This window comes from Nansenia antarctica (genome assembly GCF_963989245.1).
Source record: "Nansenia antarctica genome assembly, chromosome: 6".
Lineage (NCBI taxonomy): Eukaryota > Metazoa > Chordata > Actinopteri > Argentiniformes > Microstomatidae > Nansenia > Nansenia antarctica.
In genome coordinates this window covers 64,765,022-64,790,704 of record NC_137676.1, presented here as the reverse complement: position 1 = coordinate 64,790,704, position 25,683 = coordinate 64,765,022, and the positions used below count along the sequence as shown (strand labels likewise).

General features: G+C 46.9%; 1 protein-coding gene across 1 annotated transcript in view; it reads left to right on the top strand.

Annotated features, from left to right (window-relative positions):
* Window positions 1-652: 652 nt before the first annotated feature.
* Window positions 653-25,683, top strand: part of lrba (LPS-responsive vesicle trafficking, beach and anchor containing) — a gene marked incomplete at its 5' end in the record, with an annotated part of 245,915 nt that continues 220,884 nt past the window's right edge. Inside the window, one exon of the mRNA XM_080534756.1 lies at window positions 653-838. Coding sequence (XP_080390882.1) covers window positions 653-838 — 186 coding nt within the window. The remainder of the gene's footprint in view (window positions 839-25,683) is intronic.

Genomic DNA, 25,683 nt, shown 5'->3' with positions numbered 1-25,683 from the left:
TACCTGTCAAAACGCGCGACAATAGCAGAGTTGGACCTTGCCTGGAGGGAGACAGACAGACAGACAGACAGACAGACAGACAGACAGACATGAAAGTCGCAGTTCATTCGTTGACGTTTTGAAAGAGGTCGCCAACCCTCAGAAGGGCAAGCAGGGCGCTTATACGGTCCAACGCGACTCGCCTGGTTATTTACAAACAGCTCCGCTTATTTACAAACAGAGAGGCTTTTTGTTTTGTGTTTTGTGTTTGATCTCTTTCGCGTTTCCTCCTCCTTCCTATCAAGTTTCCGAGGCAGGGGGAAGAAGAAGGAGTTGGTTACAATGTCGCCGTGGTGGTGTCGCCGACCAGCCGTCCTCCAGCTCTCCTCCTCCTGCGTCTGACTGTCGTTAACTACCGGAGGTTTATTTAATCTTTATTATTTTCAAACAGTCACTACTGTTGAAAGCTTGTCAACATAACTCCTGTTATAGCAGGAAAGAGAGGGGAATACAATACACATTCATTTCACATTCAACGACTTTTAAGTGTAGCCTGCCTTACTACCTACCTACCTACCGCCCTTTCGGGTGAACAGGTGCCTTGGCTTTACCTGTTACCTGTGGACACACCGTCACCTGTCCACCTGTCCACCTGTCCCTTCATCGAGCCTCCATGGCGAGCGGAGCGGCGACACCGGGACACCGGCGCACCGGGGATGATGGAGGAGCAGCGGGCACCGTGTCGCTCCACCCCGGCGTCCCCATCAGGGGGATCCGGAGGAAATTCGACGTGCTGGCCGGTCTGGTGGACGTGGGGGAAGTGTCCAACCGAGACATCGTGGAGACGGTCTTCAACCTGGTAAGATAAGCTGATTATCGACTTCTGGGCTACTCAAGAATAGAAGAATAGATAGGGCCAGGTCACACACGGTCAGGTTACGTGACTTCTACCCTATCTGTGTCTATAGGCTATAGCCTGCTGCACCTGTAACCTAGACTAGACGTTAGAATTATAAGGTTCTATCTCCATTTTTGTCAAAATTGAGTTTTTTTTTTACATAATCTAATCCATTAGGTGTTTATTGATGCCTGTGTGGTGTTATTTTTAAAATGTTGCAATTTTTCAGTTAGTAATTCATAACATACAAAGGTTCCATCTCACAGAACATAATGGAATGTAAAAACTTTGACGCTCAATATCTCTGAACTGCCCTAGACGGAGATAGAACCTGAAGCTCACGCAGTGCCTTTCCGCATGTTTTAAGCCTACTATTGATACTACTACTGTTTTGTTTACCCTGAGTGTGTCATGTATTTGGTCTCTCTGTTGTGGGCTCCATGAGAGAGATTTAGGCTATGTCACCCTAATTGGGAATGCGCAATGGGGCGTTAAAAGAGTTTGCTTGGAGAAGTTTGGATTGTGATGGGAAAATACTATGTTGGCTTTTTATGAATCAGTGTTTTAGCATGTTGGAAACGACCTTTGACCCCAACCGCTGTGGCGTATTCGACAGGAAGGCATATGCGTTGCCTCGTCATCCTGTAGGACAAGAATGTTGAGAAGAGTTTCCTTGAGCTGTAAATACTTGTGTGAGAGTCTTTGATGGGGGGGGGAGTGGTGGTGGAAGAAGATGTTTTATTTAACATCTAATAGGTGTTCGGTGGTGGTACAGTGACCAGACCAGTATTTTTTGTGAAGATGAATACAGGTCACACACATTGTGTATGCATTTTATACCTCAGTGTCCCTGGAGCCACTACCACAAGGTCTTTCTCTCTCTTTCTCTCTCTCTCTCTCTCTCTCTCTCTCTCTCTCTCTCTCTCTCTCTCTCTCTCTCTCTCTCTCTCTCTCCACCTACCTCATTGATTGGCTGTTGGCTGCAGGGTAGTGCAACTGCAAGGGCATTGAAGTGCCAGACTGGCCTCTGAATGAATGAATGAATGAAACTAATAAGGAAGTAAAAGGATAACGCGCTGAACCGGAGAGTGCAGTAGCAGACAGGGTTAGGTGGAAGAGGAGGAGAGAGGGAGGGAGGGAGGAGGGCGAGGAAATAAGGGGAAGAGGAGGAGGAGGAAACCTGCAAAACTGCTTTGTCACTGTGGCAACACAATATACATTGAAGGAGGGAGGGAGGGAGGGAGGGGAAGGGAGAGGTGGAGAGAGAGAGAGAGAGGTTTGTCCCCCCAGGTGCCTCTGTGGGTTCCATGACACCACACTGGGTGGGCGGTGTGTCTGTGTCTGTGTGTGTGTGTGTGTGTGTGTGTGTGTGTGTGTGTGTGTGGGGGGGGGGTGGTGGTGCTGCCTGTCACCTCAATCAGGTGAGGAAGACCCATGCAGTGCACGCCAAGTTCCCCTCCTCCCCTCCACGCTATGCCCCCCCCCCCCTCCACGTCACGTCCCCCTCCTCCCCTCCTCCCCTCCATGCCCACCCCCCTCCCTCTCCACACCTCCCCACCCCCTCTGCCAGCCAGCACTCAGCCACCACCGTCACCGGCGGGAGGGAAGTGGAAAAGGGCCACCGGCATTTAGAACACTGTTTCAAATGTCAAGACAAAGACAGAAACAGCCTTGAAAATTTGTGTATATATATTATGTTGTGGAAAATTGTTCGAGAATGTTTAGCTATTTTATTATCTGTTATGCCTTTCATGTTGAGGGACATCAATGGCGTCCTTGTTTGTGGCACAGGGCCCGGCGTTTCAGCGGGAGCTTGTCTTCAAGCTCTGTGTGTCCCCCTGGCCCGACACAGTGGGGAATGATCCCCCGCGGCAACGGCAAGTCCATTAAGTGCAAATTCGTTATCATCAATTTTGGCCCAAACGAGGGCTGTGGAATAATTGCGGGAGCACCGAAATGAGCAGGAGAGACAGGCGGTCTGGTCTCCTGTGAGTCTGTCAGCGCAGAGAGGGAGAAGTCTGGGAGAGTCCCGGGGCTTCGCGTACACACGCGTCCTCTCCTCCTCCTCCTCCTCTCCTCCTCCTCTCCTCCAAGCCCCGTCAGTCAGTTTAGTGATAGCATGGCCAATGTCATTTCAGGACTGTTACCAATGGAGACACTTTGCATTTCATGCCCTGCGCTCTCTCTCTCTCTCTCTCTCTCTCTCTCTCTCTCTCTCTCTCTCTGTGTCTCTCTCTCTCTCTCTCTCTCTGTGTCTCTCTCTCTCTCTCTCTCTCTCTCTCTCTCTCTCTCTCTTCTTCTGTCTCTCTCTTTCTCTCTCTGTGTGCTCAACATGACCCCCCCTCCTTTCTCTCTCTCTTTCCCATTATCTCTACACCCCCCCCCCTCTCTCTCCCATTCTCTCTTTCTCTATCCCCCCCACCCTAACTCTCTCCCAGTTGGGTGTTAATCTGATTTGTCATCGGGGGCCTGAACCTCCTCTCCAGAAGTGGCTAATTTGCAGTCTCTCTGCGGAGATGATGACTCACACACACCCAGTCCTCGGTCAAAGACCACATGAATATCCTCCTCGAGGAGCCGGTCTCTCTCTGTCAGACGGAGAGCCTGACTCCGTACAGGGCAGTGGAGGGATGACTGCACTGGATAGCGTAGGATCCAGTCAAGGAGGCCCGTGTTTGTTTAGGCCGGAGAATCGAGAGTCCACCTAAGGAACATGGGGTGCATCTGATATGGCACTCCATGTCCCGTGGCTCAGTTGGTAGAGCATGGCTCTCACAACACTTAGGTTGGGGGTTCGATTCCCGCTGGGACTGTATAATAAACCAAAAAATGTATGCACTCACTGCAATGTAACTCGCTTTGGATATATTCGGAATGCATACTATTGACCAAAAGCAGTGCCCTGTGTGTGTATATTGAAATGGGGTGTAACTTCAGATGCACCAAGTTCTTTTTCGATGGATTCTCAATTCTCCAGCCGCAAAGGAACCCAGGCCTGCTGACGGGGTGAGTAATAGGCCCCTGCTGGTTGTGCTGAGGGCCTGTTGGTGAGAGAGAGAGAGAGCCTGTCTTGGTTGAGTGGAGAATAGTACACCGACCTCTCTGTAAACCATTGACTCATGTATAACTCTGCTGCGGTCTCATTCTGCTGGAGCTGACACTGGAGATGGGAGGGGAGGGGAGGGAAGGGGAGGGGAGGCAGGGAGGGGAGGCAGGGAGGGAGGGGAGGCAAGGCTCTGTGGAATGCAACCTGGGTTTTTACCCTCTGAGGTCAGGTCGACGGACGGCCCCCTCGTTGCCGTGGAAACCGGCCCACAGGTTCCCTATCAGGTCCTCTTTCTCTCTCCCTCTCCCCCTCTCCCTCACTCCCTCTCCCTCTCCCTCTCTCTCTCTCTCCCTCTCTCTCTCTCTCCCTCTCCCTCTCCCTCTCCCTCTCTCTCGCTTTCACTCTCGCTCTCGCCGTCTCCAGGTAGCTAAGACTGCAAAGGCTGGTCAAGGTTGGTAGAGAGTCACAGCTTAGTTTGAGAGGGCCGGTAGTGATGAGTATGAGAAAATGATTTTCATTTTACGCAACGCACACACACACACACACACACACACACAGACACACACACACACACACACACACACACACACACACACACACACACACACACACACACACACACACACAGAGTGGCAGAGACACAGGAGAGAGAGAGAGACGTGGCCTCAGATGGAGCTTTCCATAAGAATCCACAAAATTCAAATATTTCTCTACCTTTGTACGTGTTACACTAGGTAGGTGGTAGCCTCCTGTGAATCCAATTATTGCTTTCAGTCTTTCTAGATAAACAGCACTCCTGTCTAAGGCCTCATGAATATTTCATGCTATTCTCCTGTATCCGGTTTCCTCGCAAAAAGCTCGGGACAGCTGCGTGTAACTGACACCATGTTCCTTTACCTGTGTTTTACTGAATTTCAGGCTCTCTTAATTGACTCTGGCGAGGCAGAAGAATTAATTTTTATTTAGAGATATCCTCCACTCCCCACCCTCTTCCTTCTTGAAGAAGGGTCTTCTTTCCATTGGCTCTCCTTCCCTGCTGTCTGTCTGGACCGGTGGTGTTGCCTGCTTCGCCTCTGCTGTTGAGACGATATTGATGACGGAGGTCCTCCTGTGAGACAGCCTGTCAGCAGAGAGATGAGGTGCTCTCCAAACTGGAGCATCTCTGCCTGCGGCGCTTGAAATAGCTCTCACACACACACACACACACACACACACACATGCACATACACACCCACACATATGGAAGTGTACATGTACACACACACACACCCACGTACTATGTCCCTTCTGTCATCCACAACTCCACCTGAGAGGCACAGGGTAAAAAGAAAAGGTCCACTAGTCTTTCTCCAGGCACGCTCCCTCCCTTCCTCCCTCCCTCCCTCCCTCCCTCCCTCTCTACTTCCATCTCAATCCTCCGGTAACAAAGAACCCTTTAATCTGACACATGAATGAAATCCTATCAGCTTCTCTGTATTATCTCACACATGAGCCCTATTCCACCTCAGCTCCCCTCTCTCTCTGTCTTGGTCAACTGCCAAAAAGGTGGAAGGCGCTGCGTGGACTATAGCTGAAAATGGCACGACTATTATATCTGAAAGCCGCATGAACCCCCCCCCCCCCCCCTACCACCCCACACTCGCCCTCTCCCTGAGGAAAATTGGGCTGTCGAAAACTTTTTCTGAAGTGATTGTAAAAGTCTTGACCCTGCTCCGTGCTGCAATGGTACTGAAAAGAGGGGTGGGGGGTGGGGGGGGTTGCCTCAGGTAGGATCCAGCATATCGGGTTTAGATAGCGATTTAAAGGGGTGTCCACTTTCTGCTTACCTGTATGGTGAGCCTGCCTTTATTTAGCCAGCAGCACATCAGATAATGCACCCACAGAGCTTCAGCCACTCTGTGTGTGTGCTGACAAACAGACACATAGAGTCTGCCCCAAGGAGGGAGGGTTCAGTATCTCTGGCTGTTCTCTCTCTCTCTCTCTGTCTCTTTCTCTTCCTCCCTCTCTCTCTCTCTCTCTCTCTCTCTCTCTCTCTCTCTCTGTCTTTCTCTCTCTCTCTGTCTCTCTCTCTCTCCCTGTCTTTCTCTCTCTCTCTCTCTCCCTGTCTTTCTCTCTCTCCCTGTCTTTCTCTCTTTCTCTCCCTGTCTTTCTGTCTTTCTCTCTCTCTCTGTCTCTTTCTCTTCCTCCCTCTCTCTCTCTCTCTCTCTCTCTCTCTCTCTCTCTCTCTCTCTCTGTCTCTCTCTCTCCCTGTCTTTCTCGCTCTCTCTCTCTGTCTTTCTCTCTCTGTCTCTGTTTCTCTCTCGTTCTCTGTCTCTCTCACACTGTCTTTCTCTGTCTCTCTCTCTCTCTCTGAAAGGACCATGTGTCAGCTAATAGATAGTCTGACAGGCCTCTGAAGTCATACATAAAACCCAACACAAAATAAAACCAAAGACTCTGCGAGTCGTGATGGAGCTACAATTGAGTTCGGAGCTTGAAATAGGAATGTGTTGCTTTGCAAGGCGCTTAGGCTGCCAACCACAGGATGATGTGTTGTACGTAGTGTTAGACAGATCTTGCTTTTCACAACAGTCCCTGAATTGCCGTGGTCACGCAGTACGAGGTGGTCAATGTCTGTGACTCAGGAGGGAGAGCCGGCGTCGAATGATCGCAAGGCCGGTGGTTCGATCCCCGGCTCCTCCTGTCCACTTGTCGAGGTGTTCTTGGGCAAGACACTGAACCCCAAATTGCTCCCAATCAGCGGGCCGGCGCTTTGCATGGTAGCTTGCTGCCATTGGTGTGTGATTGTGTGTGTGAATGGGTAAATGAGAGGCCATTGTAAAACACTTTGGAATAAGGCACTATAATATATAAGTGCAGTCAGTTTACTATTCCATTTACCAATGTCGGGTGGTCCCCATGTTTGCAGGCAATGATTTCCAAGTGCTCTGTTTTGAAATGTCATGGGCTACTATTTTACATACCGGCCGTATTTGTAAATCCATTTTATATATGATCTGCTTTATATCAGGCTGACAGCAAAGAGGCCAGAGTGCTAACATTGCCTCTCATACAGATAGTAGCTTATCTCAGTGCAGAGTCGGTTTTATGTGGAACTGAGGTTGTCCACTACGTAAGGTGGAAACTTATAGCCAAAATATTGTGATATTGAAGACAAGTGTCATCAGAGTCTAATGTTGGCTAAATTGCTCACTCTGGACCAGTGTTGGGTTAACACGCTACAGTAATCGTTCCGATTCCGATTTGAGTAATAATATCACAGTTTCTGTTACGTCATTACTACGAAACACGCCATCATTTTGCCTATTGCAGTTATTGATCCAAGTACATTTTTGTCATTATTATTATTCTCTTTCTATGTCCCTCTCCCCAGATTCCAGCCTAGTAGTTTCGGTCCTCTCATCTACCTCTTGTTGCCGCCTCTACACAATGTTGACATTGTTTATGCTGCCTGAGGATGTGGAGCAACGTTTTAGGGTGTAATGCAACAGTAATGGAACAGGTTCCCAGAGAGTAATACGCAAAAGGCACGTGTTTTTTGTTGAAATAAACAACAAGTAGCCTAATAGTAGAAACGTCCCCAACACCTCTGTAGACCCCTAAAGTCTTTGTGTTCCAGTTGACCCTGACGTATTTAGAGAAAACAGGACTCAGTCAGACAGTCATGACCCTTAGGCCTCGTTCTCAGCTCATTGTTTGTTCTATAAATACAGCGAGCCGGTAGCACACAGCCTTTCTCATGGACACACACAACAGGCAGCACGGAACGCTGGCCATGCCAAAGGAAACGGAAAAAAACAGTAGCCTAACAGCTCTGGTTGGGAAGATGCACACACACACACACACACACACACACACACACACACACACACACACACACACACACACACACACACACACACACACACACACACACACACACACTATTATGGAAGCATGACTGGGCTGATATCTTTTATCGTTTGTAGTAGCCTATGGTATCATTCATTTTGGTAGACAGTAAGTAACAACAATTTATTTATTTTTTTTTAAATTTGTTTTTCAGATTTTATCCCTTTTTCACCCAATTTGGTAGCCAATTTAACCCAACTTAGCATCCAATTATCCCCTGCCTATTGCATAGGATCCGCCGCACGACCCCGTGGCCGGCAGTCCCAGAGGAGGGCGCCAGGCAGACTAGGCTGACTGGCTCCTCGAGCCCAGTACCGTTATTCCGGCACCCAGGGGGCGGTGTTGCGCGACGGATCCTAGTCCAGAAATACTCCTATACCCCCCTCGGAAGCGGCCGGCCAATATGCCGCTTCCCGTGTGCCTCGGCCATATCTGTGTAACAACAACTTTTATACCACTTTGGTTTGCCACCGTTGTATCTTTTGTTACGATTATGTCTGGTCTATAATCGGAGATGAAAGGGAAGCCATCTCAGTCACGCATTTGCTCTTTGGACACTATCCTTGGCAATCACACTGATGCGATCACACTTCAGTGGGCATTGGGCAAGGAGACGTGGCTCTGTGTGTGTGGGGAGCTGTGGGGGGCTGTGTGTGTGTGTGGCTGTGTGTGTGTGGCTGTGTGTGTGTGTGTGTGTGTGTGTGAGGCTGTGTATGTGAGGCTGTATGTGTGAGGCTGTGTGTGTGAGGCTGTGTGTGTGTGGCTGTGTATGTGTGTACATGTGTGTTTGTTCATGCCTGTGTGTGTGTGTGTGTGTATATGTTTGTTCATGCATGTATGTGCGTGTGAGTGTGTGTGGGAGGGGGGCTGTGTTTGTGTGTGTATGTGTGTATGTTTGTTCATGCATGTGTGTGTGCGCATCTGCTGGTGCCTTGTAAATCAAGATGCTCATGGTTTGTTACTCCCGTGACTACGAGGCCTTTACACGTCACGCTACAGATTAGCACTGTTGTCCTCAGGACTCCAGACCTGTCATGTTTTAATAAGTGTAACATTGAACAGCAGCGTGTCTGGCGGCCCCTGTTCAGCTGTTCAGACGGAGCAGGCAGGAAAGACCTGTTGGAGCCCCTTTTGTTCCTGAGCTGTGGTGTCATCAGAGGACACGCCCGGGGATGAGACTCTGTTACCTGACACAGAGGTCATCCGAGGAGAGGAAGGACACACACACACACACACACACACAAAATGCACAAGCATGCACACATACATATACACACACACACACACACACACACACATTATTGTGAGGAAGCTGTATGTCTAGGAGCCTCCACTCAGCAGAGCCCCGGATGGAGTTGGCTCAGTGAAAGCTTCAATCAGAGATATCTCAATGTGTACAGAAGGAGAGGTCCTTGCTGTGTGATAAAATCCCCAACACACACACACACACACACACACACACACACACACACACACACACACACACACACACACACGCAACCCCAGCCTGTCACCCTCTCCTCTCAGTAGAGGTTATTAGTTTTTGTTTGTTTCCCCAAAACTCTGTTTGAATATCTGATCCAAATTCATATTAAAATACACCTGCAGGAAGAGTGGGGTGGTAGCTAGCATATGATACCTGCAGTCTGAAAATATCTATTTTGGTTGTTGAGCTACAGCAAGAGGAGTGGATTTAGGAGGATCACACAACACAGTAAACACAAATCAGCCTTTGAAACTCTTAATTTAATGTGATTTAAATCAATGACATTTGTGGTTTTCAGCCTACACTTTTGGCAGCAAAAATATAAAAAAAAAACGAAAATACAACTACCGGTAAGCCTATGTCACACACACACACACACACACACACACACACACACACACACAGACACACAATCTGTTCCTGTTTCCCCTCAGAGATAGCCTCTACAAAATTAAAACCTGTGCTGTCTGCAGCCGTTGTGGGAAGTATCCTACTTCGTAACATCACACCCACACATTTAGTGCACTCTTGAACGATGAATCCCCCACTGTCCTTATAGAAGTGTGTGACACACTTTCTGTCATCATTCTCAAGGGAAGTCACTCGCGCTAGCCTACATATTCTGGCTTCGCTTTCCCCGCTGCACTCGGCAACAATGAAGTCTGACTTTATTGGAGCATGAGATGAGGGTGTTGATGCGGCGGTTTGTAGACTCCTGCTGTAGGATTTTCCACCGTCCCTGTGAGAACCTTTTTGGGTTCCCGTAGAACCCTCTGTGAAAAGGGTTCTCCCTCTGTGAAAAGGGTTCTCCCTCTGTGAAAAGGGTTCTCCCTCTGTGAAAAGGGTTCTCCCTCTGTGAAAAGGGTTCTCCCTCTGTGAAAAGGGTTCTCCCTCTGTGAAAAGGGTTCTCCGTGGATCTCAGAAGGGTCAAACGGTTTTCTCCCACAGGGACAGCCGAATAATACGTTTAGGTTCTCTACAACCGGTGTAATAAGTGAATGTAGTCAATTCCATTTCCCCGGAATTCCGTTTGATTTGGTCATTCTGTTCCCGATTTGAATGAATGAATGAATGAATGAATGAATGAATGAATGGTCTTTATTGTCATTGCTATAGTACAGGTACCAAACAACGACATTTAGGAGGGGTGGCTCCCCTGGTGTTAGGAAAGAAAAAAAAACAACTAAAAAAAAACAACAACTAAAAAACACAAGAAGGGAAAGGAGCTGGTTTACATAAATAAAGGCTATGTACACTATCCACTATACTATACTGTACAGATAGACGACTAGGGTTGTCATATTGCACATAGTGTTATTGCACATTCATTTAAAGTGTCGCAGTTTGCAGGCTTGAAATGTACATATTTGTGCCTCAGCACTACACCTGATATTTTTTCAGTCCAGCAGCTGCCATCAATCCGTCCAGACTGTCCAGGGCCCAGAACCTAGGTCTTTGCTGTGTTCAGGGCCTGGATGGCCCTGGATTGGTAACACAATGAGCAGTTTTAATCACTTATCCATTTGATATCAAGTATTTGGTAGGTCTACCTTATACCAGAGTGACCCAGAGATTGGGCAATGACTATTAAACTTACAGAATTTATCATTTAATTTAACCAGGAGGTCCCTTGAGATGAACATCTCTTTTGAGGGAGACCTCCTTGCCAAGATAGCACACCAGTACAAGTAACAAGGTTACACAGTTGGAGAATAAAGCACAATAAAAACAGACAAGGGACAACAGATCAATATGAGCCTACAAAATCCATTTTAGGAATAGCAATTGTACTCTTCCGTTACACATTTCTTAATCAGAGCTTTGAACTCTCCCACAGGGAGACGAGATTATTAAACTATAGTGTGTTCTGGAGGTTATTTCATGACCAGGGAGCAAAATAAGAGAAAGCTGCTCTGCCAAGTTCCAAGCAAATCCTGGGTACCCGGTAGAGCAACAACCATCTAGTGGAGCGAAAATCATCAACAGCTGTTGGTGAGTGACATGAGATTACATAGATATGAAACCAAAAACAAAATGATCGTGTTGTTATTAGTTGACTGGGGTCTATACTTGAAAGTTAATGAGGTTTGATGTTTTTATGAACACGTTTTAAAGACCCTTTCTGGTAGATGTTTTCTTAGAAGCTCTTCCATAATGTTTGACCAGAAGTCATTCCCTATTCTTACTGATGGAAATTTATGTCTGACTTAATTTCTCAAAATGATAGCCTCTTAGCTTTCTTTTGACACCCCATTCGATATGCTCTGATGAATTTCGCATTTTAGTCCTCATGTGGCCGTATCCCCCATTGTGCCGTCGTTGCTGCCTTTAGAACTGATATCAGGACTGCATTAAAAGCCCAACGTTTCTCCTTCGCTAGGTTTAAAAGCAAACTGCCAAGTTGAAATCGAAATCCGCAATAGAGCTGCCTCAGCTGTTGCATTGTATGTGACATTCTCTATCCCTTTCCCTCAGAGTTTCCTCCAACTTTAAGCTTACTCCTCTACAGGCAGATTAAATCAATGTCGTTTATTATAGAGGATCCCAGAATCTCTCTAAGAAAACCCACTTTTCCAATCATTAGCTGAAGGCGGACTACTGAATGAGATCTGATGAGATGGCTTTTGAGCCTGTGTGTGTGTGAGTGTGTGTGTGTGTTTGTGTGCCTGTGCGTGCTGCTGTGTGTGTGCGCCTGTGTGTGCGCCTGTGTGTGCGCCTGTGCATGCTCCTGTGTATGCGTGCCTGTGTGTGCTCCTGTGTGTGCGTCTGTGTGTGCTCCTGTGTGTGTGTGTTTGTGTGTGTGTGTGTGTGTGTGTGTTTCATATAGCCTAACAGAGCCAAGCGGTGCATGTTATGATTGGATTAGAGTGCATTTATTATGCTTTGCCTTATGGACTTACTAGATCAATACCAAAAGAGAGAGATGGAAAGAGAACGAGGGAGAGCTTGAGGGAGAGAGAGAGAGAGAGAGAGAGAGATAGAGATAGAGAGTGCGAGAGAGCTCTGATGCAGCTCTGATTCAGAGGTTTAACCACTCACCCAGTTGTGGGTGGGAGGTTCAGCGTTCAAACTCGTATTAACCCCCCCCTCCCCCTCCCCCTCCATTCCCACCCCCTACCCCCCCCAATCCCCATCACCACAGCTTCAGATTTAATTTCTCCCTGATTAAGTGTTGATCAAGTTCTAATAGCCCAGCTCGACGTGGCTTTCCAGACGATCGCCATCACCTCAGTCTGCATACTAATGACGGCGGGGCCCTCGGCCATTAGAGGTGTTATTGCTGCTGACACGTCTCCGCCCTGAGCAGGCGAGGCGCGCACACACACACACACACACACACACACACACATACACCACACACACTCACCCGTACACCACACACACTCACCCGCAGCCACACGTAATTATTCCCCTGAGCTGATAGACAGGCAGGCTGACAATGGGCCAGCATCAGCGCTCCGTCTCTTTGTGTACTGCTCTACTGTTTCAGACAGTGTTTCATACGTGCTCTACTGTTTCAGACTGTTTCATACGTGCTGTGTTTCAGTCAGTGTTTCATACACACTGTTTCAGACAGTGTGTCATACACGCTGTGTTTCAGTGTGTTATATGATGCTGTTTCATACAGTCTCTCCAATCTGAGACACTGTTCAGTTCAGACACTTGTTCCAAAGTGTCTTTCGCTTTTCCTTGACTGAGTTATGCTCCTCTCAATAACGTGAGCACCCGTTGAAGTGTCTGTCCTTGACTATGTGCCTCGTCATAAATAAAATAAAATACAAGTTTATTTATCGTATACCACAGAATACAGCCATAGATGATAGATGGTGTTATGAAATGCTTCGAGCAAGCTAACCTCAATAATAAAAATAACAACATAAGGTTGTGTGTGTGTGTGTGTGTGTGTGTGTGTGTGAGAGACAGTGCAAATACAATAAAAAAAACAAATAGCAAGGTTGAGCAGCAGCTCGACAAACGGCGTCATCTTGAACTCTCCTTGAGCCTTAAAAGTGACAGGCCTACGCCATGAAGAAGTCTGACTTCACTGTTTCACTCATATCATGGCTTTTTGCTGCTCCTGTTCCATAGTTCCTATTTATTTGATGTAATCTTTATTTATCCATGTAGGCCTATGGATTCTGAAGATTTTTAAAGAGAGACCTGGTCCATGACAATAGCAGAGGGAGGCACAGGAGGAACTAAGCAGTTGGCTATGTGTGTGCTCTAGGTGTCGCCTAGTATAACAGTCGGTTCCTCTCTGTATCCCTCACCAAAGTGGGCAGGGGATGAGATGAACATGACAACAGGATTGTCTCAGTTCAGTTTTGTTTGTCTTTCATCTTTCTGCACTGTAGGCTGTTTCCAGCCATGTGTCATCAAGCCACTGTCTGAAGGGTTAACCAGGTTGGGTCATCTTGGGCTTTATTGTAGAGTTGCCAAATGACCTGGTGTTAGTCACTTAAAAATGACATGATCACCACATAATTACATAGGCCTAGACAATTTGATGTGTTGCTAGTGTCTCCAAAGTTTGCCACTTTGCAAACTACATGAATGTAAACATGAATGCCTTAACTCAAGCAACTGCCAAATAATTCTGCAACACTCACCACCTAGAGTGCCAAGTGTTTTATGCGGTGTTTACCTAGAAACAATATTTTGATTGGCTACAAAATGCTTCAGAATTTATTTAAAATAATTAGTTTTTTTGTTGCTGGACAAACTCACCCGTGGCACTCTAGGATGTTGATGATTTGGGGTGAATAAAGTGAGTCAATAGTGAGAACTCAAGAACGAGAACAAGCTTGTTCACTTGGTTGGAAGCACCGGGCTTTGAGCAGTGGCTGGCTGCCAGTAAGCCTCGGCACACATTAGCACTGCTGCCGAGAAGCGTCTGCTGAGGTGAATGACTCCTGGTAATATCCTCTTGTTTATTTAGCTGTTCCTCTACCGTAGCTACAGTGGGGCCGTATAATCCTTGATTTGGATCCCCGAGAGCTCTGTAAAAGGACATTTAGGTGGGTGGGAGATGCATCTAATCGAGTGTTGCTGTGGATAGCCTAAGGCTATTGATTGATGGCTGAGATGCATCCTGTATCCTTGACCTGCTTTTCCAGCCTCAGTACCGTCAGTACCGTCAGTACCGTCAGCTGGTCGGCTGCCAAGACCGGGCCCCTTGCCCAGAACTCACAGGCTCAGAGGGGAGAGAGATGCTGTTCACACATCAGATGCTGTTCATAAACACCCAACTGTCAGTGCTGCTCGCTAGAAGTCCTGGGTCCAGTCTCTCTAGGGGACACTGGGTCCAGCCTCTCTAGGGGACATTGGGTCCAGCCTCTCTAGGGGACATTGGGTCCAGCCTCTCTAGGGGACATTGGGTCCAGCCTCTCTAGGGGACACTGGGTCCAGCCTCTCTAGGGGACACTGGGTCCAGCCTCTCTAGGGGACACTGGGTCCAGCCTCTCTAGGAGACATTGGGTCCAGCCTCTCTAGGAGACATTGGGTCCAGCCTCTCTAGGGGACATTGGGTCCAGCCTCTCTAGGGGACATTGGGTCCAGCCTCTCTAGGGGACATTGGGTCCAGCCTCTCTAGGGGACATTGGGTCCAGCCTCTCTAGGGGACATTGGGTCCAGCCTCTCTAGGGGACATTGGGTCCAGCCTCTCTAGGGGACATTGGGTCCAGCCTCTCTAGGGGACACTGGGTCCAGCCTCTCTAGGAGACATTGGGTCCAGCCTCTCTAGGAGACACTGGGTCCAGCCTCTCTAGGAGACACTGGGTCCAGCCTCTCTAGGGGACACTGGGTCCAGCCTCTCTAGGGGACATTGGGTCCAGCCTCTCTAGGGGACATTGGGTCCAGCCTCTCTAGGAGACATTGGGTCCAGCCTCTCTAGGGGACATTGGGTCCAGCCTCTCTAGGAGACACTGGGTCCAGCCTCTCTAGGGGACACTGGGTCCAGCCTCTCTAGGGGACATTGGGTCCAGCCTCTGGGAGGACCTGGGGGAGACCAGCCTGCCTGCACTACCAGCTGGGCGGGGATTGCACTTTTGGGGATGAATCCATTGTTCCTAAATTCCACTTTAAATGGAACTATTGGAAACTGGAAATGGAACTATTCCATTGTTCCTAAATTCCACTTCAGGGACTAATTCCATTCTATTCCAACGATTCCATTGGTTCCATTGTGCCAGGCAAACTCAATCAAGCCCAGTGAAGTAAAGTTAAAAGGATTTCAAATGCTATTAGATTTGGACCCCGAGTCGGATCTGTCGTGTAGGTTATTTTCTTCTGACGGATGCGTCATTACTGCAACCGATGCACATGGGGTGCAGCTCACGCTTGCACATCGCAATTTCCTCACAACTCCGGCTTTGTTTGCCGCTGCTTGCAGTGAGTGTACCGCATGCCTCTCTCTCCCAGCGCTGCGCTGCGCCTCCCCCCTCCCCTGCGAGCGTGCCCTGACCCTCTCCTCTGAGACGCTGCATCTCGTTAGCGATCCGCCGACTACACAACCACGACGGCGAAACCTCAGGCTTCCTGCGCCGCGCTTCTACACACTCCGAGCCCAGCCAGCCAGCCTGTGAAACGCACGCAGCACAATACGTGGGAGTTGTGTTAGTGACTCAGACGCACATTGCCACCCTGCCAACTGTACATCCAGACCTACATCACAGAGCAGAGGGTTGTTCTGGTCGTCCTTCTCTGCCTGCCGCGAGGCTGTTGTTCACATTAAGCCTGATGCTCGGAAAATCGCTGGCGTTTTGGCCCCCGGTGTGTGAGAAGGGGAGGCGGTTTGTTATTCCTGTCCCCTTGTGTGTCTCCCTTTCATCTCCCACTCCATCTGAGCACGACAGACAGGCTCAGCTGTGGAGCTCGGGAAACACAATGACCCTCATCATCAGCCAGGTCCGCGCGTCCTGATGTAACACTGTTGGGACTGGAGAGGTGAGGGAGACAGACCAGATAGGAATAGAGATACAGAACTGGACTGTCTTCCTCTACTGTTAATAAAATAAAAATAAAAACATAATAAGTAAATAAAGTAAACCTTCCTTCCTTCTACCATTGTCACTGACAATGGCTCCTGGTCCTAGCATAGATTTTTGCTTATGATGACTCTTATGTAGTTGCTGTAAGTCGCTTTGGATAAAAGCGTCTGCTAAATGTAAAAAATAATAATTGTGAGTGAATGTACTGTGTATTTATCCTCATATAATCGTCACACGGTTATAGATTGTTCCTCCCTGCGTGACAGACACTCATCCCTGATCCTAGATTACAGTAAGAATCCCAATATGCTATCGTGAGGAGTTTACACATGGTTCAATACCAGATGTCGATGACTCGAGTCTACGTATTGTCAACTATGCATACAAACATGAACATTAAAGTTGGCAAAGTATGTTGTGTAGGAAGAATGACACGAGGGTGTCAAGACAAAATACACTATTATATAGTTCAAATAAACATACCAAGCTAATTACAACAAACTATTAAATGGAACAAATGTTCATTTCACCATAAGTATAAAGCTATAGTGTGCACTCAGGCCTAAAACACAAACTCAACTACTGTATTTGTGTTGTGTCTTTTATATACCATCCCAGTATCACAATAACACAGTTTTTATCCTTTGCACTACTGCTGTTTGCACATACATCTTTGCACATACCAGATTGTTTTGCACATACACACGCAGACGTATACCTCATTTTTGATATTTGTCCCTAATTAAATGCATCTGTATACACCATACTGTACATAGCTACCTTAACTGTACATAGCTAACTGTTATCCATCTCTTTTACATGCTTAATGAACTTACTGTACTGTAATTATCACTTCATAACTAAACATATCCTATATATTTTGTCTACAATATCGTGTTTTGCACTATATCACTATCTCCACTTCTGGTTAGATGCTAAACTGCATTTCGTTGTCTGGTACTTGAAATCTGCGATGACAATACAGTTGAATCTAATCTAAACATCAGAGACCAGACAGAACGGGAGAAGCCTTCTGGAGGTCATTTACATCACAATGGCATGGAGTTTACAGTGTTATCAACAGGCTAGGCGTGACATCCTCAAGACGTGCACGCTCATTCAACTGTAAACGAGAGCTCTGGGCTGAGGGAGGGGGGCATTGAAGATCTAACAGTGCTGTCATCGTATCAGCCATGTAAATAGTAATAGTAGTGGACAAAAGTTTGGCTCCCACATACACAAGCTCATCCTGTCTCCTGTCTCCAAAATAGTATTAATTATTTAAAAAAGAGTATTAATAGGAGTCTTGCACTGTATAGAGTCTTCTTTTTTCTCTGAGGAACTGTCTGTTCTGTCTGTCCTGTCTGTCCTATCTGTACTGTCTGTCTGTGACTGTCCTGTCTGTATTGTATGTCTGTGACTATCCTGTCTGTCTGTGTGTCTGTCCTGTCTGTCCTATCTGTACTGTCTGTCTGTGATTGTCCTGTCTGTCTGTGTGTCTGTCCTGTTTGTCCTGTCTGTCTGTCTGTGTGTCTGTCTGTCTGTCTCGATCTCTTCCTGCACACATGCGTGCTGACATTATGATGTTCCCAACGTTCCGATCCTGGAGAGAGGGTTCTAGAATGAAGCCACTATAGCTGGAATCTCTGAGACAAACACTTAATTATGTGACTTAGTGAGGGATGAAATTGTATTAACCTCTCATAGAGGGCCATGCTTTCTCCAACAGAAACCTACTGGGCTTACACTATTCATTTTAGAGTACAGTACCTCGCCACAAATAATACAGTCGACCAAGTAAGGAAATTAGCTCTGTGCTCTTACATTCATGCTGAACATGGGTTGATAATGGCAGACTTCACGTTGAGTTCAGCGAACCGGCTAACTGGCTTTTCCCTGGATAAGTCGACAGCGGAATTCTTCCTTTCACAACGAGAGCTGTTGCACAACTACTCCGCTGCTTTTAGAGTTCAGAGAAATTGTTTCATTTGGCATCACGCTATAAACATAGTAGTGATGATTATGTGAACCCCACATTCTGGCAACGCAAGGGGAATGTCTGGCTGCCTTGGACCCAGCACCCAGGGCTCTTTTAAACTCGACTTTTAACATTTTATCTCACTGAGACACACACACACACACACACACACACACACACACATGAAGGAACATGGAAAAGGAGCTAGGTTGACTTGTAAGTTTGACTGGTGTCTTATCTCCTGAACCTTGTAGTCGGCCATGCTTTGATGGGCCAGAGCCCCTGGGTGGAGCGGGACACGCATGGGGGAGCTGCCCGGGGTGGAGGAGGCCTGGCCTCAGATCAGTTCACTGGCTGGGATGTCAGTCTGCCCACGTGCTCCTCCCGGAGATGCAGCCTCTACCCACAGCTGTCTGTGTTTTTAAACACACTCTGCCTCGAAGGACGTGTGTATTTGTGTGTGTGTGTGTGTGTGTGTGTGAGAGTGTGTGTGTGTGTGTATTTCTGTGTGTGTTTGTTTGTGTATATTTGTGTGTGTGTGTACATTTCTGTGTGTGTGTGTGTGTGTGTGTGTGTTGTTGATAGCCTGGCGGTAGCAGCTGCGGTGCAGTGTGTACTGTGTGGATGGAGAGGCTATATCTGCAGTGTGATGAGGGAGTACCCTGAGGGGATGGGCACAGCTGTGCAGCCCTGGCTACCTCGGTTCAAACCAAGGGAGGCTGGCGGAGGTAGACATCGGAGGACGGGCTCGATGGAACGCATGGGACGGAATGAGGAATGTTTGATACCATTCCTCATTCCGTTCCATGCGTTACGACGAGCCCGTCCTCCGATGTCTACCTCCACCAAGCCTCCGAAGCTCCAAACATGAAACATCTCTCTCAAGGTTAAATCCCCCCCGTCTGCGCCAGTGTGAACAGCGTAACAGTAACATCCGGTGTGAAAGTAAGTAATATCGACAGAGACTCTGTTCCCTGTCAAAGTCTCCTGTGGTGAATACCAGAGGGCAGTTATTTTGCTTGCGTCTAGAAATGTCTGTGGTGAATACTAACTTGCCTGTGGCCGTGCCACAGCTGGGGCCATGGGTGACCATCGGACAGGCGCGTCAGGATTAGGTGCTGCCAAGTGCCAGTTTGGACCTGGATCTTACTCAGGGAGACTGTAGAAGTCGTTCAACATCGCTTTAGCTGTTTAGAATGCTTAGTTTCCTTGCAGTCATTTCGCTTTGGCAATAGAAGTGCGAGCAGCCCAACTGCTTGACAAGGGGTATAAGGGTTAATTCGGTGAGGCGCCAGGTTGAAATTAGGACAGGCTCGCAACTCCTGGCAGCTCTAGTGAGGGTGACGGAGCTACTGAGGAGGCAGGCTATCACAACACCAACAACGCCGCCAACACCACCACCACCAGCATCAACAACAACAACAACAACAACAACAACATTATCAGGTCTGCCAGCGGGCCAGTGCTCTGTCGCTCGGGGGACAGAGGGAGAGGATGTGTCGGGAGACAGCGTCTAGCACGTAGCGGGAATCACAGGAAGCCAGGGTTGAGGGGAGACATCTCTGGGATGTGGTGCCAGGGCAGGAAAGTGCTACGAGATCCTCAGAGAACCACTAAAAGTTCTAATGGTTCTACACCATACGGGCTCTCTACACCGAACTAGGGCTGGGCAAACGATACAATTTTATTTTTCGATAATCGCAAGAATTAACGATCAATTATTGATTAATCGATAAGCTTTTTTTTCATTAAACGTTTTTTTTTTTTCCTTGGGGAAAAAACTTTATTTGTGTTGCTATTGCACACATTCATTCATTCACATTCAAACTAGACACTACAGTCAGATAACAATCCTCTTAAACAAGGCAGTGAGTAGCTTAAATTGTTTAATTTAAAAACACATTTTACGTTATAAATAAAAATATAGAAAATAAGTAACTCACCATAGGAGCAGTAAAAAAACAGTTACTCACAAATAGGAGGATGACTGAAAACGTTAGTGTCCTTAAGAGCGTCCAGCTTAACTTAAATTTAAACTCCAGGAGACTGTAGGCGGCAGGCCTACTGGTTCTTGTTCAGAAAGATGATCATGTTAACATGTTCAGGGGTGAGAGACGAACGCAATCTGGTGACACGTGGACAAACTAATTTCCATTATTATTATTATTTAAAAAAGAAAAATAATAATAATAATATTAACGATTATCGAGCAAAATATTTTGTGATCGACCAAGATCCTTATCGATCAATTATCGATCGTCGATCATTGATGCCCACCCCTACACCGAACACAAAAGGGTTCCGAAGGGGTTCTTCCACAGGGACAGCAGGAGAACCCTTTTGGATCTTGTTTTGGAGTGGGCAACTTAGTGTAGAATAGTGGTGTGAGATGTCTGTGGCTCCCGACCGATAGTAAAGGTCCACCACACCTTTGTGTTGTATGACTAGTGGTACTCGTTAGTACTAGTATAATATGTATGACTAGTGGTACTCGTTAGTACTAGTATAATATGTATGACTAGTGGTACTCGTTAGTACTAGTGTAATATAAGCATCCATGACTGTGGCATGTTGCGTAAGCCTCCAAGTAATGCATGGTCCTCAACCTTGAAATCCCTGAAATAATAATAATAATAGAAATTATTTAAAAAAAAAGAACAAAACATTACAACCGTGGTATTTTGCCATTCTTTCTCTCCTCTGAATACTTCTGACTCCACAGAGCGATAAGCTTCTGTTGTGCAACAAGGAAGCGCAGAGCTCATACAAAAAGTGCCTCTTTCTTCTTTAGAAAGGGGGTAATAATGATGCCAATGTTGTCTGTGTGGTTATCTGTTTTCTCAATAGAGTCTAATAGACTCTAGGCTACGTGAGGCAATGGGCAGACATGCCTTCTCTCTCTCTCACACGCACACGCACACACACACACCCACACACCCACCCTGCGTAGCTAGACTGCACCCATCCCTTTTTCTTTCTTTCTTTCTTTCTTTCTTTCTCTCTCTCTCTCGCTCTCTCTCTCTCCTATCTTCCCCAGATCTCTACAGGTCTTATTAATAGGAGAGCTCCCTAAAGCCCATTCTCCGAGGCAGACACACCTTCCAGATGAAATCAAAGAATAAATTATGGGTGACCAGAACCACCAACCACCTACGCTCTACAATTAAATTACTACAGAGTTTCTTTGTGTGAACAGAGAGAGAGAGAGAGATAGAGAGAGCAGTAGCTGTTGGTTACACTAATATAGGCTACATGGTGAAAGAAAACTTCAATAGATAGCTTTTGGAATGTTGACATTTATTTTGTGTGTGGGTGACTGACTTTGATTTTTTCGAATATTTATTCTCGAATACATATAGCCTTCTTTACCCAACTGCAGGAGTGTAAAGCAATGATTATGAATCAAATGTTTTTCTGCCCATATCCGTCTATCTATCAAAATGTCTCCATCAACTCCCAGAGTGAGCGCGTGATTCGCTACCGTCCCGTTCACCCGTCATGTTGTCTGATGCGTTCACTTTTTTTCACGCCAGATGTTCTTTACCTCCTGGTGAACACACACACACACACACACACACACACACACACACACACACACACACAAACACACACACAAACACACACACATAGCTCTTCTGTTTAAAAAACATGTGGAGAGGTGTGGGTCTGTATTACACACTCTGTACTAATGCTGTGTCACTGGAGAAGCTCAAACAAACCTACCGTGATACAACACTGACATTTAAAAGGTCACATTTGGCTGTTAATGTCCTCTCACCGTAATATATATATAACTGAATGGCCGTTTAATTGTCTTGTGTTCCCCGTCGTCCCAGAAACGGAGACAATGTAAACAGCCCCGCAGGTGAGAGTAGTGTGTTTCTACAGCTCAGCCAGTGGAGAGGTGGTGGAGGGGTAGTGGAGTGTAGCCTGGCTCATTGTGTTAGATGACGAGGAGGGAATGAGACATTATGTTTGCCTCTCATCTGCCATTGTATGCTTCAACACAATACGTGTGTGTGTGTGTGAGAGTGTGTGAGTGTGTGTGCAATGTGCATACACACATGTCTGAGTGTAAGTGTGTACAAATGTGTGTGTGTGTGGGTGAGTGAGTGTGAGTGTGTGTGCATTACACACATGTCTGGGTGTAAGTGTGTACACGTGAGTGTAAATGTTGTGGTGGTACTACCATGGCAAGTCTGTGCCTTGAATACAAGCCAGGCGTTCGACCTGTGATGTGAATAGACGCTACAAGGGCAATTCCGCAGTAACATTCTGTTGGCACTGTTCGATTTTTCACTTCACTGAAATGTATGCCAAACAAAAACCCTTGATAGCAAAGTTAAACAAAACATACAACTCTATGAGCATGGTCGACTTCTAACAATTCCTCCTAACCCCCCCCCCCCAAAAAAAAACCCCCACATTTAATCAGAATCTATGTTATTACATCCAATGTTAAGTACACCAATTCACCAATTCTTTGGTTTAGGTTCTTCAACATTGGCATGACAGCAAGATACAAAATCACAATAATACAGTAAAATGCAAAGTACAATAAGATGAAATGCGATATGATACAGTAAAGTATTCAGGTAGTGTTCAAGTAATCAGGTAGTGTGCAAGTAGTCATATAGCCTAGTAGTAGTCATATTATGCAAGTAGTCATATAATGTATTACTTTTGTAGTGTGAGTGTGAAAATACCTGTAGGCCTATGTCATGTGCAGATAGACACACCCGATTAGGTCAGAGTTTAGCCTCAGTGATCCCAACTGCAAAGTGAAAAGAGTTAATTTATATTATTCTCTGGAACCAGTGTTGGACGGATCTGAAGAATCTGTCACCGCACCGTATGTGTCAGTGCACTCTTTAACGGTGAAGACAAATCTGTCACTCTAGACGTGTGCGACACACTGTATACAGCATGTCATCATTCTCAATGGCTAACTCAAGTTGCTCAAGCTACTTGCCTGATTTGCTGGCTTTGCTTTCCCCAATGTAGTCAACAACAACTCTAATGTTTTTTAGAGCATGATGAGATGAGGATGTTGATGCCGTGGTTTGTAACTCCTACTGTTTGATTTCCCACTGGTTCCCAGCTGTCCCTGTGGGAGGAACCCGTGTGGAACACTTCTGAGTTCCATGTAGAACCCGTTTGGAACACCTCTGAGTTCCATGTAGGCCTAGAACACGTTTTTCGGTTCCGTACGACCTGTACAAAAGAACAATGTGATTTCAGTAATTCTGTTTTCGATTTGGTAACAAAATGAGCAGTTTTAATCACTTATTAGTTCATAAACTAAATTGATATCAGTAAAAACACTAAGCATCTGGTAGGGCTACAACTTCTTACTTGTGCTAACTGCCATTATCCTCCCTCCTTATGAATGAATGAATGAATGAATGAATGAATGGTCTTTATTGTCATTGCTACAGTACAGGTACCAAACAACGACATTTAGGAGGGGTGGCTCCCCTGGTGTTAGGAAAGAAAAAAAAAAACTTGAAAAAAAAACACAAGAAGGGAAGGAGCTGGTTTACATAAATAAAGGCTATGTACACTATCCACTATACTATACTGTACAGATAGACGACTAGGGTTGTCATATTGCACAATAGTGTTATTGCACATTTATTTAAAGTGTCGCAGTTTGCAGGCTTGAAATGTACATATTTGTGCCTCAGCACTACACCTGATTTTTTCAGTCCAGCAGCTGCCATCAATCCGTCCAGACTGTCCAGGGCCCAGAACCTAGGTCTTTGCTGTGTTCAGGGCCTGGACGGCCCTGTGGTAGAAGCTGTTCTTCAGTCAATTAGAGGCAGAACAATTAGAAAATATAGGTAATATGAGGTTAATTAGGTTTGATGTTTTAATCCTTAAACACTTTAAATACTTTTTCTGGTAGAGGTTTTCCTTTCCATATGTTTGACCAGAAGCCAAAGCATTTGTGTATCCTTATTTCTATAATGGAAGATGGTTGAGAAATGTACTTCATTCATTTCCCCCAAATTTGCTTTTCTTAAATTTTACACCCAGTGTGTTACTGCATGCTGCCGTGAATTTCACATGTCGGTCCTCATGGGTGCTTTTACACACATCTGCCTGCAAACAACAATTTGGAGGGTGGAACAAAAAAAGTTCTCTCCTCTGGATAATGAAGTGGAAGTTGTTTATTAATGAGCTGCTCCGGCGTCCTCAGAGCGAGAGCACGGGCAGCTCCAGCCTCCTCCTCATCTGTTCCCTCGCAAAGACAAAGAACTCCGGCTCCTCTATGCTGCCTGGTGCCCTATCTCCCTCCCTCCCTCCCTCCCTCCCTCCCTCCCTCCCTCCTCCCCATCTGCCTCCCTGCTACCCTCCCTGTCTGCCTCCCTCCCTGCCTGTCTGCCTCCGTGTCTGCCTGCCTGCCTCCCTCCCTGGCTGCCTGCCTCCCTCCCTGCCTGCCCACCTGCCTCCCTGCCTCCCTGCCTCTATCCCTGCCTGCCTGCCTGCCTCCCTCCCTGGCTGTCTGCCTCCATCCCTGCCTCCATCCCTGCCTCCCTGCCTCCCTGTCTGCCTGCCTGCCTCACCATGGTCCCAAAGGCTATTTATAACACATTGTTGAGCAATCTCAAACCGTCTGCTTGCCCCTGATCGTGCCTGTATGCAAAACAGAACACAGCCATCAGGCTCCTGTGTTATTAAGACAATGAGCCCACTCTCTCTCTTCTGTTTTACCCTGTGATCTCTCCTAAGGACAGACTGGCTGCTCTCCAAGTTCGGAAAATAGGCAGGGTCCCGCTTTCCTGGAAGCCGTATTAATATTATCTATAATTGAAACGCCGTCTTTTTTAGAACAAACGTCTTGTAGCCGAGAATGTCTGTCATTCCCCCAGAAAGAGCAGATCGCCTTAGATAACACAAAATGGCTTCCTAAAAGGGTTCGGCGGCTGTCTCTGTGGAAGGGGAAACCTTTGATGTAGCGTGGAGAGAGTGTAGTCCGTGGCCCCGGTTGGTCCGGTGGTCCAGCACCACGGCCTGCAGTGCACACACATGCCCGTGTCGGCATTCGTTAGTATCCGGCCCATGCCCTGGTGACACCCTCTCCTCCTTACTTCCCTTTCTCTCTCCACTGTCTCTATCTAATGGAAACTGAAACATAATACGAGAGTGGGACTTGCCCCAAAAAGACCTTCAGAAAGTGTAGCCTGACTTTGGGGTTCAGTGCAGCCTAACTCTGGTGTTCAGTGCAGCCTAACTCAGGTGTTCAGTGTAGCCTAACTCAGCTGTTCAGTGTAGCCTGACTTTGGTATTCAGTGCAGCCTAACTCTGGTGTTCAGTGCAGCCTAACTCTGGTGTTCAGTGTAGCCTAACTCTGGTGTTCAGTGCAGCCTAACTCTGGTGTTCAGTGTAGCCTAACTCTGGTGTTCAGTGCAG